Source organism: Procambarus clarkii, chromosome 22 (genome assembly GCF_040958095.1).
Source record: "Procambarus clarkii isolate CNS0578487 chromosome 22, FALCON_Pclarkii_2.0, whole genome shotgun sequence".
Taxonomy (NCBI): domain Eukaryota; kingdom Metazoa; phylum Arthropoda; class Malacostraca; order Decapoda; family Cambaridae; genus Procambarus; species Procambarus clarkii.
In genome coordinates, this window is record NC_091171.1 from 32,213,430 (window position 1) to 32,232,207 (window position 18,778).

The 18,778-nt window shown below is 43.9% G+C and overlaps 1 protein-coding gene across 3 annotated transcripts in view; it reads left to right on the forward strand.

The window, feature by feature from the left end:
• The window catches only part of LOC123758696 (ribosomal protein S6 kinase delta-1), a 184,124-nt gene that overhangs the window by 32,867 nt on the left and 132,479 nt on the right, over positions 1-18,778 (forward strand). Inside the window, exon 3 of one of the 3 annotated variants that reach the window (XM_069328825.1) lies at positions 17,871-17,967. The exons of the other annotated variants lie outside the window; for them this stretch is intronic. Coding sequence (XP_069184926.1) covers positions 17,941-17,967 — 27 coding nt within the window. The 5' untranslated portion in view covers positions 17,871-17,940. The remainder of the gene's footprint in view (positions 1-17,870; positions 17,968-18,778) is intronic. 3 annotated transcript variants of the gene reach the window in all.

Sequence of the window (18,778 nt, forward strand, 5' to 3'; positions counted from 1 at the left end):
TCTTCTCTCTCTCTCTTCTCTCTTCTCTCTCTCTCTCTCTCTCTGTAATTACCTAAGTGTAGTTACAGGATGAGAGCTACGCTCGTGGTGTCCCGTCTTCCCAGCACTCTGTCATATAACGCTTTGAAACTACTGACGGTCTTGGCCTCCACCACCTTCTCACCTAACTTGTTCCAACCATCTACCACACTGTTTGCGAAAGTAAATTTTCTTATATTTCTTCGGCATCTGTGTTTAGCTAGTTTATATTTATGACCTCTTGTTCTTAAAGTTCCAGGTCTCAGGAAATCTTCCCTATCATATCACCTCTTTTTCTTCTGTCTTCCAGTTTTGGCATATTTAATGCCTCTAATCTCTCTTCGTAGCTCTTGCCCTTCAGTTCTGGGAGCCACTTAGTAGCATGTCTTTGCACCTTTTCCAGTTTGTTGATGTGCTTCTTAACACTTTCGCGCTTTATATTAGAGATAACTCGTCGCCGTTTTTTCTTACGATTCCGCATAACAGCCTACTTTTCTCGTCCATCGAAAAAATATTTCTATAAATTCCATTTTTTAACCGAAATGGATGGGGATACTCTCAGATTTTTCTCCATGAAATTCCCGGTCTCCGTCACCGAACACATGGCGAGGAATGGCCAACAACAACAAGCATACCACATGTTCCCGACATAGATGCCAGCGCAGCTCCTCCTGCTGACGCGGCAGTTTCAACACCCGGCACATCTGGTGCGAGGCGTCCTCTGTTCACCTCAACACCTCAAGCCCACTCATCAACCACAAATTCTGAAATGGACATTGAGGACATAGAACCACTTGATGTTTCTGATTTCATAGAAGATTCTACTACAAGTTTGGTGGTTCCTGTAGAAGACAATATTCCTCCAGTGCATCCAAGAAATACAAGAATTATAGATTCAGAACAACGTCTCAACTACAAGTTGACGCATGAACTCGTGCACTTGGCTAAAAAAAGAAGATGCCGTGTTTGTTTCAAGTCTGGCAAAAGGAGGGACGTGATATATGGATGTAAAACTTGTAATGTGGCACTGTGCGCTGCGCCTTGCTACACAAGGTACCACCGAAGAAAGATATTTTGGGTGGAGAAAAAATAACCACCGGCAACAGCTTCACTCCACCTAAGAAACATCAGATGAGCAACTTCAGGATCAGAAGCCTGAAGATGGTGGAGTGAAGAAAAAATGCTCAACTGTTGATCTTCAATCAACATAGACAGGGTAAGTACACCTACAGTGGTACCTCGCATAACGAATTTAATCCGTTCCATGTTCGTCATGTGAAACGGACGTCATACAAAACGAGTGTCCCCCATGTAACCAGTGTGATGCACTGTGTTTATTGTGAAATTTCCCCAGAGTGCATGACATCAAATGTTCCCCAAAATAAAAATTTTCTTTGTAAAATGATAAATTACCGTCCCTGAACATGTCTATGTAAAAATAATTACCAAATTCCACTTACTTTGGCTGTGAGGGCGTGGACAAGGTGCGCTGTGACGTCATCAGGGGCTGGTCGCCCGTGTGTGAAGCTCCCAGACACGGTCGCGCAGGCCATTCAAGCACCGCGTGTTGCCACAAATATATTTTCAAATATTTTTTCTATGCATTTCCAATGCGGTTTTATTTGTTTCATTTATCGTATATGATGCATATTTGTGACCTTTACAATATGTATACAGTAGAATGTTCACAATTTTCCATGAAACTGTGATACATGTGTCAGTAATGTGTCCACAATAAATGTTTATTGTCACAATATTACGTGGTAAAAATTCACTAATATTACAATATGTACAGTTTCACATACTATTTACACAGTAACACACTGTATTACACACTCAGTACTTTGGAGGTGCATAATAGTCAACGAAGTAGTCCATGGTACACAGCGCGACTTTGCTCTCCTTGCACCAGCTACAGATAGATTTTTGCTTCCTGTTTCATCGTTATGTGTGCTTGCAAATAACGCACTTGCGTGCACCCTTGGCTTTAGTACTTGTAGGTGGTATGTAGCCAAGCTTGTAAAGCATAAAGTAGTATTGAAACGATTATAGGAAAACCTCAATTTGTAAGGTAGTCTTGAAAAGATCGCTTTGTAAGGTCCCACACAGGAAGAGATTCAGCTAGCCTCAAAGAGTGTCCATCAGTCAGGAAGAGATTCAGCTAGCCTCAAAGAGTGTCCATCAGTCAGGAAAAGATTCAGGTATTCTTGAAAATATCAATGAACACCACCACCATGGAAGCCGCTAACACTGTTAATCTATGCTACTTGTATCAGATGCATCATCACTGAACGCAGAAAACGATTCATCTATGTATCATCTATATACATTAGAGATGGCAAGGGTGGGGCTCAGAGCTACACCTGGATACGCTTGCTGTATCATCCTCATAGGTGCTGTATCACTGGCATCCGACCGTTGTGTTAAGCCCTTATTGCGCCTAGCTTCACCAATGTTATGACCCTTATGTTCTTCAAACAAAAGGGTCTGAATTGCACCGACTGAGCACAGTCTTTCAACACCGTGTGGGACAGGTGTTTGAGAGCCAGAGGCACGTGTGCCACAAATGGTTGCTCACGCAGTACTAACCCAGCCAGCAGCCCTTGTCTTTCATATTCGTTATGGCAAAAGGTTCGTTCAGTTTTTGTTGGGTAGGCTGCTCCATTATGACAATCTTTCTTTGTTTCAAATGTGTTCCATTTGTTTTGTATTTGTCACTTACGTCTCAATAATGGAGCAGCCTACCCGACAAACACTGAACGAACCTTTATGACATTTGTCCATTTTTCAAATTGTTTCAACAGTTCTTTTATTTTTCGTTTTTTTTTTTTTTTTTTAAGAAACATGGAGCAGCCGACCTGTAGACCACCGAACGAACCTTTTTGACATTTGTACTGGTTTTCAAAATTCTTCATTCTTTTTATTATTTACGTTTTTTGTATGTAAGAAACATGGAGCAGCCTACCTGCCGACCACCGAACGAACCTTTTGCTATAAGGCAAATGAAAAATAAATATTGAACACATTTGAAGAAAGGAAAATGTCATAATGGTTTATTCAGTGTATGTAAGGTAGGCTTCTCCATTATTGAGACGCAAATGACAAATAAAAAACAAATGGAACACATTTGAAACAAAGAAAGATTGTTATAATGGAGCAGCCTACCTGCCGAACACCGAACGAACCTTTTTGACATTTGTTGTATATCAGACATTTCATTTCTTTTTTCCTACAAAAACGTCAATGCTTTGCAACATCTCAGTAGTCACCCTTTTATATCCCAGCATCATTAGCATCTTTAAACAAGAACAACATAATTTATGTGCATCGTCGGAGGCGTCTAAGAATGTGCAAGAAGCAGCGCGACCCCACCATGTGGTGTTGACGTTACTCAAACCAGCGTTCGTCATAAGGGACGATTTGACGCCGATCGGGCCGTTCGTTACCCAAAATATTCGTCTTTTGGGGCAATCGTTATGCGAGGTACCACTGTATTTGGAATTTTTTATCATCTATAAGAAGTTATATTATATACGTTTTGTAGAGAATTTATTTGCGAATTTTTTGGTACCAGAATGAATATTATATCACATAAACTTCTATGAGTAAAAAAAAAAAAACACAAAGTATGTTTGGGGGTGTGGCGGGTGTGTGGCAGTGGGTTCCCTTTAGCTGTTGATATATCCAACACGTGGGAAATATTTGTATGTGTTATGTATATGTCTGTGTAGGGAATTTTACTGCGATCACTGTCATACAAATTATAAAATGTTTCAACAAGTATAAACATGACAAACATGAAACGAACGAAAACAATGCGTTCGTTTCTGCCGCGAACGCATACTGAGCGACGTGGTTCTATATTTGGCGCTTCTCTTACACATGCTTTGTACAAATGTTATACATTTCATCTTATAGAAAATTTTATTGCGAACACATTGGTATAAAAAAGAAATACGTACATAGAAAAGTAGGGTCAGGAAACGTATAAATGTATAAACTTTCCAAGCATGATTTCCCCCCTGTGTTTTCGCCAGTGCGCTCGCGGCTAACTACTCTCCACTTCACACACTCTTGCGGGTGGGCAATTACCTATATTAAACATTCATATGCATATGTCCGTGTAGAGAATTTTATTGTGATTCCAATGATACCAAAATTAGCGACGTAGGACAACTGTAGGCTTCGCAACCATTAAGAGAGTGGAAACATTTTGTTGCTGTTTGGCGCTCTCGGCAAGTGATCTGCATAGTTTTTTATTTGGTGTTGATACTCCTTATGCTTGGGCGGCATTTTATAGGTATGCTCTTATAGACAATTTCATTGCGAACACAGTGATACCAAATTTAAATACGTGCGCCTTCAATTATTGTCAGGACAGTCAAAAGAGTGTACACTTTTTCGGTCTTACCGCGTAGGCGCGCGAAGTGCCGAAAGCATCTGGGGTATTGATTTTTTTTGAGCGCCGAGAGCGCGAAAGTGTTAAGATATGGGCACCACACAACCGCTGCATATTCTAGCTTTGGCCTAACAAAAGTCGTGAACAATTTCTTTAGTATATCGCCATCCATGTACTGTATTTAAAAGCAATTCAGAAGTTAGAAAGTGTGGCAAAGGCTCCTCGCACAATATTCTTTATGTGGTCCTCAGGTGATAGTTTTCTATCTAGAACCACCCCTAGATCTCTTTCTTTATCAGAATTCTTTAAAGATTTCTCACATAATTTATAGGTTGTGTGGGGTCTATGTTCTCCAATTCCACATTCCATAACATGGCATTTATTCACATTAAATTCCATTTGCCAAGTGTTGCTCTATATACTTATTTTGTCCAGGTCTTCTTGAAGGGCATGACAATCATCTAGGTTTCTTATCTTCCCTATTATCTTAGCATCATCAGCAAACATGTTCATGTAATTTTGTATTCCCACTGGTAGATCGTTTATGTAGACAATGAACATTATCGATGCAAGAACTGAACCCTGTGGTACTCCACTCGTAACATTCCTCCAATCCAATACCTTGCCTCTGATTACGGCCCTCATTTTTCTGTCAGTTTGGAAATTTTTCATCCGTGTTAGTAGCTTACCTATCACTCCTCCAATATGTTCCAGTTTCCAGAACAACCTCTTATGCGGAACTCTGTCGAAAGCCTTTTTTAGGTCCAGATAGATGCAGTCAACCCAACCATCTCTTGCCTGTAAAATCTCTGTGGCTCCATCATAAAAACTGAGCAAGTTCATTACACAGGATCTTCCAGATCGAAAACCATACTGTCTGATATTATATCGTTTTCCTCCAGGTGTTCTACCCATTTAGTTTTAATTATTTTTCCAATATTTTGACTATTACACTTGTCAATGATACAGGTCTATAATTAAGGGGGGGTCTTCCCTGTTTCCACTTTTGTAGATTGGAACTATGTTAGCCTTTTTCCACACATCAGCTGCAACTCCTGTACACAGGGATGCCTGAAAAATCAGTTGAAGTGGAATGCTGAGCTCAGGTGCACATTCTCTCAGAACCCATGGTGAAACTCCATCTGGAACAACTGCTTTGTTCTTACTTAGCTCCTTGAGCATTTTTTCCACTTCATCTCTAGACACCTCTATGTGCTCTATGTTGTTCCCTGGAATTCTTATTGTGTCTGGTTCCCTAAAGATTTCATTTTGTACAAACACACTTTGGAACTTTTTGTTTAGTGTTTCACACATTTCCTTTCCATTTTCCGTGAATCTATTTCCCATTTTCAATCTCTGATTATTATCCTTTACTTGCAATTTGTTGTTTATGAATTTATTGAATAGACCTGGTTCTGTTTTACATTTGTCTGCAATCCCTTTTTCAAAATTTCTTTCTGCCTCTCCTCACTGCTGTGTAGTTGTTTCTCACATCTTTGTATCGCTGGTATGTTTGGGGGTTTGGCCTCTTCCTGTATTGATTATATTTTTGTGTCTTTTGGTCTCTGGCCCTCTCAAAATTTCTATTGAACCAATCCTGTTTCCTAGTTCTGCATCTCTGTTTTGGTATAAATTTGGTAATACATCTCATTCACTTCCTTGTCTAGCATCAAGTCTGTCCAATTATACTCACTAAAAAAATTTCTAAGATGGCCATAATGTCCTCTCCTGAAGTCAGGTTTTTCAACTGCTTCAACCTCCTTACTGTATTTTCTTCCAGATTATAACGGATTGCATATTCCCTTTTATTCCCAAAAAGACATAGTCACTTTTACCCAAGGGAGGAAGGTACTGAATGTCAAATATCTTCCTCTTTACTGGTAAATATCAAATCTAGCATGGAGAGAACGTCCCCTTCCCTCATCCTCGTAGCTTGTTTAACATGTTGATACAAGAATGTTTCCAGGATGAGGTCTACAAATCTACAAGTCCAAAAATCTTCTGTTTTAGCTTCATATGCTTCCCAGTCTATGGATTTCAAGTTGAAGTCACCGACTATGAACAGTCGTGATCTATCGTTATCCGCTCTCGCTATAATCTCTCTCATTATTGTTATAAGATCTTCTCGTTTACTATCTAGCTCCTCCTTTGACCATGTGCTGCTTGGCGGTGGACTATTTGCATTTATGGTCATTATTTATCATCCTCATGGCAGATCTCTAGTGCTATTATGTCACCTTCTTGTGGATTGGCAGTCATTATTTCTTTCACATTTAGGTGTTCTTTCACCAGCACAGCAACGCCACCGCCTTTCCTAATTTTTCTGTCCCATCTCCAAATTGAGTCGCCCCTTGGGAATATGACCTCATTTAAAATAACATCTTCAAGTTTTGTCTCCGTGAGTGCAACAATGTATGGTGTCTGCAGCTGTATTACATCACTTAACTCCAGTATCTTTGATCTCACTCCATCTATGTTGGTGTATGCAATCTTCAGGAACTTGTTCCCCCTCTCCTTATTCTTCACTCCCCCTCTCTCTCTATTGATTTTGTTGATTTGCCTTTATGTACCACTTTACTGGTCTCCCTACCCGTATCACTTTGTAGAAAAAAGAATTGATTTCTTCTTCATTCCTGCTCTCATTTAAACTTTTTGCCTTGGCGAGGTTCAGTTTCAGCTTCTCTCTGTCTTCTTTTGAAAGATCTCACCTTAACGACCACACTTTCCCATCCTCATCACTTTGTAGTTTTCTGGCATTCCTGAGTTCTTCTTCCATCTGTTTGGCACCGTTTAGGGTGATCCTCAAAGGTCGTTCTTTCCCTTTTACATATTTGCCTATTCTCCTGTAGTCGCACACATTCTCTATGGTAGTAAGACCTTTTACAAGGTGAACAATTTTCATCTACTACTTTCGCTTCTTCTACAGCTCTTTCTGATCTAGATGTTATCTCCTTTTCCTTGCAACCAAAAATTATCAGGGATTTGCTTCGATCAACTCTGTTTTGCACCAACTTCGGGTTAGATGCCATTTCCTTTCTCACTTCCAGCCTAATGTTTGTTTTATCTTGGTTGCTGCAGTGTTTGGCTTCCTTTACTGCTTCTTCAATTTTTTCCTTCTCCTTGGCCACTTGTGCATAGGTGAGTTGCATATCTTTCTTGCACTGTTCTATTCCTTGTATAACTTCCTCCATCTGTGCTGACAAAAGCTGTTTCTCCTGTTGAATTTCCTTACCTAACCTATTGTAGTCATTTATGTTTAAATTTACTTTAACTTCTTCCAAAGCTATTTTTAAGAGTTTATTTTCTTCTTCCATGGCTTTGCAATTTTTTTCCAATTGATTTTTATTCTTGCAAAAGTCTTTCACTATATCCTCAAGACATAAAACTTTGCTATTCAAATGGTCATTACTTTCTTTCACTTTACTAATTATTTCTACATGAGAGTTCACTATAGGATCTAATTTTACTAACTTGTTATGTAGACTACTAATATCAATGCTTTCTTCATTGAATCCCGCAAAATCAAGCTGTTTTGTTTTTCCTCTTGCCGGCTGCCATCTTGAATGTTCTTCTCTGCACTGTAAACACTAGGGCAACTTTTTCTCATATGATTTTTCACTTCCCTTAGCACATTCCTGTTATCTTGCCTATTTTTCAAAAGCACTATACCTTTCTGTTCTCTGGGACACCACTCACTATCATCAACCTGTACTACAATACTTAGGATTGTTGAAATATGCTGGAGCTCCTCTGCTGCAATTGTTGACCCTAAGGGTGTCACTTTTTGAATCCAATGTGTGTGTGTGTGTGTGTGTAATTATCTAAGTGTAATTATCTACGTGTAGTTACAGAATGAGAGCTACGCTCGTGGTGTCCCGTCTTCCCAGCACTTTTTGTCATATAACGCTTTGAAACTACTGACAGTCTTGGCCTCCACCACCTTCTCACCTAACTTGTTCCAACCGTCTACCACTCTGTTTGCGAAAGTGAATTTCCTTATATTTCTTTGGCATCCGTGTTTTGCTAGTTTAAATCTATGACCTCTTGTTCTTAACGTTCCAGGTCTCAGGAAATCTTCCCTATCGATTTTATCAATTCCTGTTACTATTTTGTATGTAGTGATCATATCGCCTCTTTTTCTTCTGTCTTCTAGTTTTGGCATATTTAATGCCTCTAACCTCTCCTCGTACCTCTTGCCCTTCAGTTCTGGGAGCCACTTAGTAGCATGTCTTTGCACCTTTTCCAGTTTGTTGATCTGCTTCTTAAGATATGGGCACCACACAACTGCTGCATATTCTAGCTTTGGCCTAACAAAAGTCGTGAACAGTTTCTTTAGTATATCGCCATCCATGTATTTAAAAGCAATTCTGAAGTTAGAAAGCGTGTTATAGGCTCCTCGCTGTGACGGAGTTCCCCCCCTTATAATTCTCCCACGCCTGCAGTAAGAGTCATGTCTACTTTTCCCAAGCGTTCTCTACGTTGCAGGCTACAATTTGATATATGGGAGAGAGTGAAGTGTTCTCGGAGAGCCGAGAAATTTGTGAAATAGTAATATTTCGGCCTGTGGTTTCGGCCCTTTAGGGAGCCAAGATGGCGCTGGCTTCCCTGATCTCCCGCCAAAACCGTGTGACGTCAGTGGCACCGGATTGGTCGCCGACAGCAATGTGGCACCGGGAGCCAATGAAAACTTCCCGTGGCGAAAGTGACGTCACGAAGGAAGGGGGGGTCCAGGCCGCGCGCCACTCTGGCGCCAGCAGTCAGACACGACACGTCATAGAGGTCGGACGTGCGACGAGAGGTCCTGTCAGTTGGACAGTCGTTTCTCGCTCCCGTGGATTTACGCGTCACCTGAAGTCCGCCAGTACTCTGAGAAGTCTTCCCTAGTTCATGTGTTGAACCAGAAGAGGGAATTGACGGTTATTTGAGCAACAAGTGCTCCAGTCAGGTACTGTGCCAGTAGCAGTGAAGCCGTGCAGTGACGTGTGTGACGTCTGTGGCAATTCACCAGTTCGTGACAGCGTAGTGGCTGACAGAGCCACTGGGTAGCTGAGGAAGAGAGGGCTATTTGGGGAAACCGGACGACTGTAGCTGAGACGTAGGCGACAGCCGTTGCTGGGAGAAGACGACGGCCAGGAGACCGACTCCAACCTTCAAGAAGTCAAGAAGGAGGACGGACCTGCAGTGAGGAGGCACGGAGACGACGCGCTAAACGGTGGGACGACGAGAGGCTCTGGTAGGACACGACGACGTGTAGTGTGGGGGCGTTCCCGACACGAGGACCAGGAGCTACATCTCGACTCTCATCGGAGGATAGGGTGAAGTAGGTGTTTCTAGTTCCCTCCCCATTCCCCTTTAGTTAGCTATGTTATTTGGCTATATTATCTAGCTTGAGGATTTTATATGTCGTGAGCAAGTCTCACCCATGCCACGGTAAAGCACCAGTGTGCTAGACTGTACTATCAAGAGTACTTGTAATATTCATGTTGATTATTGGTGTGTGCAGGCATCAGGAACAAGTGATAAATTTACTGTGTTGTGTATATCTTTCTATAGATTTTGATATGAACATATAGTGGTAAATTATATATAATATTATGCCAGTATTTGAAAGTTAGGCTGTGCGCCCAGAAATCATTTATTTTCCATGTATTGGTAGTTGATGTGTCTACATTATATATGCTATGTTCATGCAGTGATAAGTCGTTTGTGAGTACAGTGAATCATTGAGTTATTGCCCACGAGAGAAAGTACTGAAAACTCCAGTGTTAATATTTCATAATATATTGTTGGATGAATAACAGTGTAAGACCATTACAGTGAGTCATTATAGCATTGATTGTAGAAAAGACTGTTTGGGCCTGAGTACAGTGTAACTAAGTAACACGGTTTATTAGTGCCAATATCGTGTGTGCGAGTTCATAGTAATATTGGAGAACTTAAGGAAACAGCGCGCGTGAATCTGAAAACAAGCAAAGAGCTTCCGCGCGCGGGCCAGCGATCAGCTGTTCTTGACACTTGATGAGGAGGGGAGGTGTTGCCCCCATAGTGATCGCATAGTATCCGTGGGAACTTCCGGCCGCGTCGGGATCAGTTGACTTATTTGTGGTTGTTTGGCCTTTGTGACATCTTTCATACATTTTAAGTAAAATACAAAACTATCTTTGTGTTTTTATCATTCCCTCCATTGATCTTGTGGCTACATTATACTGAAAGCATTGAGTGATAACAATAAGTACCTGCCTGATTCCTGATCTTTTGAGTGTGACCTTGCCAAGGCTACCACTCATTCCACTAGTCCACTGTTGGTGTTACTGGCCACCTAAAACACCAGTTGGCGACCTTGTGGGTAACCGTAGAGCCCGATTGTTGGGGAGGGCACACGACAGTCAAGTGCACGAGTCGTGTTCTCACTCTTTCTTAATAAGAGGCCGTTAAGATTGACTGGGAGACTCTCCTGGCGTGCAGTGGCGCCGTGAGGATCGAGGGAAGACCCGCAGGGCTACGGTGAGTGACCTTGAGCATAACTATTGCTCACCCCAGACTAGAGAGAAGAGAGGTGAAACCCCAACATTGGCGACCTTGCCAGGATCTCGATCGAAGTAAAGGTTGCAGTGGTACTTGGTAGTGGTGTTAGAGATCAGGCGCAGGTTATCACTCATAGCACAAGATGGAGGATGATAAAGTGACGAGGTTTATTGACTCTAGAGACGAATAGGTGCTGGAAGAGTGCACCAAGGCACAGTTACAGGCTATAGCGGATCATTTTGGAATAAAACTGAAATCTGCCTGAGTTGGTGAAAGAAGACTAGAGATAATGGCTCAGCTCAAGGCTCGAGACGAAGCTTTGGGGGAGGAACGGCCCCGAACACCTGCCAGTGAGGGTGAACACCTGAGTATTGGTGGAAGCAGCAGGGGATCCAGCGGCAGCAGGCACAGCGTAAAGCTGGAAATAATGAAGCTGCAGCTAGAAGCGCAGCTGAGGAGAGAAGAGGCACAGCAGCGCAAAGAAGAGCGAGAGGCACAGCAGCGCAAAGAAGAGCGAGAGGCACAGCAGCGCAAAGAAGAGCGAGAAGCAGAAGCGCAGCTGAGGAGAGAAGAAGCACAGCAGCGCAAGGAAGAGCGAGAAGCAGAAGCGCAGCTGAGGAGAGAAGAAGCACAGCAACGCAAAGAAGAACAGGAGCGAGAAGCACAGCTGCGCGAAGAAGAACAAGAGCGAGAAGCACAGATGAAGCGTGAGGAGCGAGAAGCACAGATGCAGCGTGAGGAACGAGAAATACAGCTACGCCGGGAAGAACAAGAGCGAGAAGCACAGCAGCACATCGAAGAAGTTGGTCTGAGACGACAGGAAATAGAAGCCAACAAGGAGGTGGAGCTGAAGCGAGCTGAACTGGGACTAGGGGCCCCTGCCCCGCCACAGGAAGACCGACGAGTGAGGGAACGAGACCTGCCGGTCTTTGTGCCTAGTGAAGCCGAAAGTTTCTTCGATCACTTTGAGAGAGTTGCTGCTATGAAGAGGTGGCCGAGGGCGGAATGGGCGGAGTTGGTCCAAGGGAGGCTCACAGGTGAAGCTCGTGAAGCCTTCACTATGCTCGACTTCCAAGAATGCACTAACTACGATGCGGTAAAACGAGCTGTGCTCCGTTCCTTTAAACTCACGCCAGAGTGTTACAGAAAGAGGTTTAGAGAATGTACCCGGTTGCCAGGAAAATCGTATGCGGAGACGGCGAGGGACATGGAAAGAAAGTTCCTTAAGTGGATGGACTCTGAAGAAGCGGGGTCGGCCGAAGAAATCAAGGAACTGGTCATGGAAAAGTTTATGTCCGTGCTCTCTCCTGAGATCAGGATGAGGATAAAGGAGGCGGACATAAAGAACCTGAGGGCCGCAGCCGACCGGGCCGACATGTTAGAAGAAGCCCTACGCCCACGCCGAGAGGGACAGAACCGACCACCCGCATACGTCGGAAACGATAGGAGTTATAGAAGGACGGATGGATGGAGGACAGGAGCGAGTTCTCCCAAATCCCACCTCTCAAGTTGGAACACCCGAGGATCAAAAGGTGCTATAGAACCGATAGAGGAGAGCCAAGCTGAAAGCTCGGGAGTTGTTACCGCAACGAAGGAAACAACGAGCGGTGCGGGAAAGACACAGGGTGTGACGGTCTCTGGAGGCAGTGCTAAGGCGAGCGGTGGCGGATGGTCTCCGCCGAGGGGCCGCTGCTACAACTGCGGAATATTCGGACACGTCGCGCGGGAATGCAGACGCCCTAAGCAGCGGGGACACGTTGCTTTAGTGATGTTCGAGGACCAGAGGGCCGAGGGAGTGCGGGATGACCCCGTGCTGAATGGGGAGAAGAAAGTTCACCCATTCATGTGTCAAGGAACCGTAAGGATGGGGGTCGCAGACCCCATCCCAGTGAAGATGCTAAGAGACACCGGGGCTGACTTTACCCTGGTAAGTGAAACCCTGTTCCCTGAGGGTTACGAAAGTACCAGTGTGGGGGTGGCACGGGTGGCCACTGTGGGAGGCCCAGTGAGGATGCCCCTACACCAGGTAACTTTGGATTCCGATTATGGGTGCCAGACCCTAGTGGTGGGAGTCTGTACATCAATGCCCAAGATGGAGGCACAGGTCATCTTGGGGAATGACGCATGTGGAGGATACGTCCTCCCACATCTCGTGAAAGGCGAAGAGTGCACAGAACAACACGAGGAGACAGGCGGAGAGTTGAACGCCTGTGGGGACGAGAAGGGACTCGCACCGGTGGCGATCCCAGTTTGTACTGTGACACCGAGGCAACGCGAAGAACCAGGAGGTTGTGGATCTGATAGGGCTGAGGAGTCGACTGACAGCCTGGGAACAGATCACCTCTGCGTAGGACCCAGAGAACGAGTGGAGGGCGAAAGTAGCCCGAATGGTGAGTTGCAGATGACACTCACCGGTTCTCTAGGGGTAAACCGCGCTCGTCTCGGAGAGTTACAGCAGGAGGAGTTCCCCGAATTGGTTAGTAAGGCCGAAGGAGGACGTGTGGGTCCTGAGAAGGCTTACTTTCCGTTTATCTATATTATATATGCCATGCTAGTCATGATGAAGGAACGATGGACACCAGGAGCGACCGTGGGAACGGTGATTAAATATGTCCAGAAGTTCAAAGAACGTCTCACTCGAGCGAAGGGACTGGCTAGGAAACTCCTGAAGAAGGCGCAACGTAAGATGTCGGAGTGGTACGACAGGAGAGCTGCGCAGAGAGATTTTCAGGCCGGATCCAAAGTAATGGTTGTGCTGCCAGGTAGAGGTAGAGTGACCAAGTCGCGGTTCAAGGGACCATACCAAGTGCTGCGACGGTTGGGTCCAGTGTCGTACGAGATTGGGAAGCCGGATGGACCCCGAAAGAGACAGGTGTGTCCCGCAGACCGCCTGAAACCTTTCTTCACTGTGGAAGGAAGAGCCGACAAACAGGACGGAACGATGTCCCGAGAAACCCAGCGGATGACGGGTCTGAGTGTACCGAGGGACCGAGAACTCCCGGAGGAGGAAAGTAAGTGGTCCAGGGCGGACGGCACCAGTCTCAACAGCACTGAGAGTCTGACAAGGATCAAGGTCAAGCACATCAAGGGGAAGGACGACGTAGGAGCGGACGCCCTATCCCGCATACACTAACGAGACATGACTCTTATTTTAAGGGGAGGGGTATGTGACGGAGTTCCCCCCCTTATAATTCTCCCACGCCTGCAGTAAGAGTCATGTCTACTTTTCCCAAGCGTTCTCTACGTTGCAGGCTACAATTTGATATATGGGAGAGAGTGAAGTGTTCTCGGAGAGCCGAGAAATTTGTGAAATAGTAATATTTCGGCCTGTGGTTTCGGCCCTTTAGGGAGCCAAGATGGCGCTGGCTTCCCTGATCTCCCGCCAAAACCGTGTGACGTCAGTGGCACCGGATTGGTCGCCGACAGCAATGTGGCACCGGGAGCCAATGAAAACTTCCCGTGGCGAAAGTGACGTCACGAAGGAAGGGGGGTCCAGGCCGCGCGCCACTCTGGCGCCAGCAGTCAGACATGACACGTCATAGAGGTCGGACGTGCGACGAGAGGTCCTGTCAGTTGGACAGTCGTTTCTCGCTCGTTTCTCGTGGATTTACGCGTCACCTGAAGTCCGCCAGTACTCTGAGAAGTCTTCCCTAGTTCATGTGTTGAACCAGAAGAGGGAATTGACGGTTATTTGAGCAACAAGTGCTCCAGTCAGGTACTGTGCCAGTAGCAGTGAAGCCGTGCAGTGACGTGTGTGACGTCTGTGGCAATTCACCAGTTCGTGACAGCGTAGTGGCTGACAGAGCCACTGGGTAGCTGAGGAAGAGAGGACTATTTGGGGAAACCGGACGACTGTAGCTGAGACGTAGGCGACAGCCGTTGCTGGGAGAAGACGACGGCCAGGAGACCGACTCCAACCTTCAAGAAGTCAAGAAGGAGGACGGACCTGCAGTGAGGAGGCACGGAGACGACGCGCTAAACGGTGGGACGACGAGAGGCTCTGGTAGGACACGACGACGTGTAGTGTGGGGGCGTTCCCGACACGAGGACCAGGAGCTACATCTCGACTCTCATCGGAGGATAGGGTGAAGTAGGTGTTTCTAGTTCCCTCCCCATTCCCCTTTAGTTAGCTATGTTATTTGGCTATATTATCTAGCTTGAGGATTTTATATGTCGTGAGCAAGTCTCACCCATGCCACGGTAAAGCACCAGTGTGCTAGACTGTACTATCAAGAGTACTTGTAATATTCATGTTGATTATTGGTGTGTGCAGGCATCAGGAACAAGTGATAAATTTACTGTGTTGTGTATATCTTTCTATAGATTTTGATATGAACATATAGTGGTAAATTATATATAATATTATGCCAGTATTTGAAAGTTAGGCTGTGCGCCCAGAAATCATTTATTTTCCATGTATTGATAGTTGATGTGTCTACATTATATATGCTATGTTCATGCAGTGATAAGTCGTTTGTGAGTACAGTGAATCATTGAGTTATTGCCCACGAGAGAAAGTACTGAAAACTCCAGTGTTAATATTTCATAATATATTGTTGGTTGAATAACAGTGTAAGACCATTACAGTGAGTCATTATAGCATTGATTGTAGAAAAGACTGTTTGGGCCTGAGTACAGTGTAACTAAGTAACACGGTTTATTAGTGCCAATATCGTGTGTGCGAGTTCATAGTAATATTGGAGAACTTAAGGAAACAGCGCGCGTGAATCTGAAAACAAGCAAAGAGCTTCCGCGCGCGGGCCAGCGATCAGCTGTTCTTGACACTTGATGAGGAGGGGAGGTGTTGCCCCCATAGTGATCGCATAGTATCCGTGGGAACTTCCGGCCGCGTCGGGATCAGTTGACTTATTTGTGGTTGTTTGGCCTTTGTGACATCTTTCATACATTTTAAGTAAAATACAAAACTATCTTTGTGTTTTTATCATTCCCTCCATTGATCTTGTGGCTACATTATACTGAAAGCATTGAGTGATAACAATAAGTACCTGCCTGATTCCTGATCTTTTGAGTGTGACCTTGCCAAGGCTACCACTCATTCCACTAGTCCACTGTTGGTGTTACTGGCCACCTTAAAACACCAGTTGGCGACCTTGTGGGTAACCGTAGAGCCCGATTGTTGGGGAGGGCACACGACAGTCAAGTGCACGAGTCGTGTTCTCACTCTTTCTTAATAAGAGGCCGTTAAGATTGACTGGGAGACTCTCCTGGCGTGCAGTGGCGCCGTGAGGATCGAGGGAAGACCCGCAGGGCTACGGTGAGTGACCTTGAGCATAACTATTGCTCACCCCAGACTAGAGAGAAGAGAGGTGAAACCCCAACATCGCACAATATTCTTTATGTGGTCCTCAGGTGATAGTTTTCTATCTAGAACCACCGCTAGATCTCTTTCTTTATCAGAATTCTTTAAAGATTCTCACATAATATTAGGTTGTGTGAGGTCTATGTTCTCCTCTTCCACATTCCATAACATGGCATTTATTAACATTAAATTCTATTTGCCAAGTGGTGCTCCATATACTTATTTTGCTCCAGGTCTTCTTGAAGGACATGACAATCATCCAAGTTTCTTATCATTCCTATTATCTTAGCATCATTAGCAAACATATTCATATTATTCTGTATTCCAACTTGTAGATCATTTATGTAGACAATGAACATCACCGGTGCAAGAACTGAACCCTGTGATACTCCACTTGTGACGTTTCTCCAGTTCGATATATTGCCTCAGATTACTGCCCTCATTTTTCAATCAGTCAGAAAATTTTTCATCCATGTTAGAAGCTTACCTGTCACTCCTCTAATATTTTCCAGTTTCCAGAACAACCTCTTATGTGGAACTCTGTTGAAAGTCTTTTTAAGGCCCAGATAGACACAGTCAACCCAACCATCTCTTTCCTGAAAAATCTCTGTGGCTCTATCATAGAAACTGAGTAAGTTTGTTACACAGGATCTTCCAGATCGAAAACCATACTGTCTGTCTGATATTATATCGTTTTTCTCCGGGTGTTTTACCCATTTAGTTTTAATTATTTTTTCCAATATTTTGACTATTACACTTGTCAATGATACAGGTACTATAATTAAGGGGGGTCTTCCCTGATGCCACTTTTGTAGATTGGAACTATGTTAGCCTTTTTCCACACATCAGCTACAACTCCTGTAAACAGGGATGCCTAAAAAATCATTTGAAGTGGAATGCTGAGCTCAGGTGCACATTCTATCCTAACCCATGGTGAATCTCCATTTGGACCAACTGCTTTGTTCTTACTTAGCTCGTTGAGCATTTTTTCCACTTCATCTCTTGACACCTCTATGTGCTATGAATGTTGTTCTCTGGAATTCTTATTGTGTCTGGGTCCCTGAAGATTTCATATTGTACAAACACACCTTGGAACTTTTTGTTTAATGTTTCGCACATTTCCTATTCATTTTCCGTGAATCTATTTCCCATTTTCAACCTCTGAATATTATCTTTTACTTGCAATTTGTTGTTTATGAAATTATAGAATAGACCTGGTTCTGTTTTACATTTGTCCGCATCCCTTTTTCAAAATTTCTTTCTGCCTCTCTCCTCACTGCTGTGTAGTTGTTTTTCGCATCTTTCGCATCTTTGTATCGCTGGTATGTTTGCGGGTTTGGCCTTTTCCTATATTGATTCCATTTTTGTCTTTTGGTCTCAAGCCCGCTCGCAATTTCTGTTCAATAAATCCTGTTTCCTAGTTCTGCATCTGTGCTTTGGTATAAATTTTATTGTGCCTTTATCATATTTTTCACAAAACTTGACATACATCTCATTTACTTCATGTCATAACAGCAAGTCTTTCCAGTCAAATATCTTAAAGAAATGTCTGAGTCCCCCTCTCCTGAAATCAGGTTTTTCAACTGCTTCAACCTCATTCTCTTCCAGATTATATTGCATTGCATACTTTATTCCTAAGAAGACATGGTCACTTTTACCCAAGTGAGGAAGGTACTGAATGCCAAATATCTCTTCGTCTATCTTGGTAAATATCAAATCCAGCACTGAGGGAACTTCCCGTTCCCTCATCCTCATAGCTTGTTTAACTCTTTAACTGCACCGCCTCCAAATATGACACCCACCCCAGTGCGCAGGAAATAAATTCTCTTTAAAAAATACTTTTTTTTTTTTTTAAAGTGTCAAAAACCCCTCCCTCAGTATGTGTATGTCAAAATTTTTTCAAAATTGTACTTTGGCTGATATGGGGTCCGTAAGTTGGCGAGTGACGTCATCATTCCCCGTTCGCCCGTGACGTACGTTCCTGGGTCCAGTAGGGTGCCCTTGGCGGGGCGCGCGAGTTGCCGCAAATATATTTTTGCTCATTTGTTGCGCACAGTTCCAAATACATTGTATTTGTTTTTATGTGCTAATCCTATGTATAATGAACACGTACACTATATTATGGCAGTAAAACATCCGTACTGTCCGAGTACACTGTGTTACGTGCATGACACTTGTGTACACATATGTTGCACATATTTACCATGTATCATGCCTATTTATGTATATATTTAGTCTATTATATTTATTTATAGTCTATTTACAGACTATACACTGTCACATACTAAATTCATTCACCATCAACACATTCAGAACACCGCGAGTGTGAGCTGTCACACCCAGCCAGCCCTTCCTCACTCCTCCAACACTGTATTCGCCAACATTGCTCCTCCCATCATACAGTTATTCACACTGTGACGATAATCTCTTTCAAGAGAGATTTAGCCTGCTCTTCCCTACAAAGTACGTCAATATACAAGATAATATAGAAGATACGTCCAGCAAGTATCGCCAAA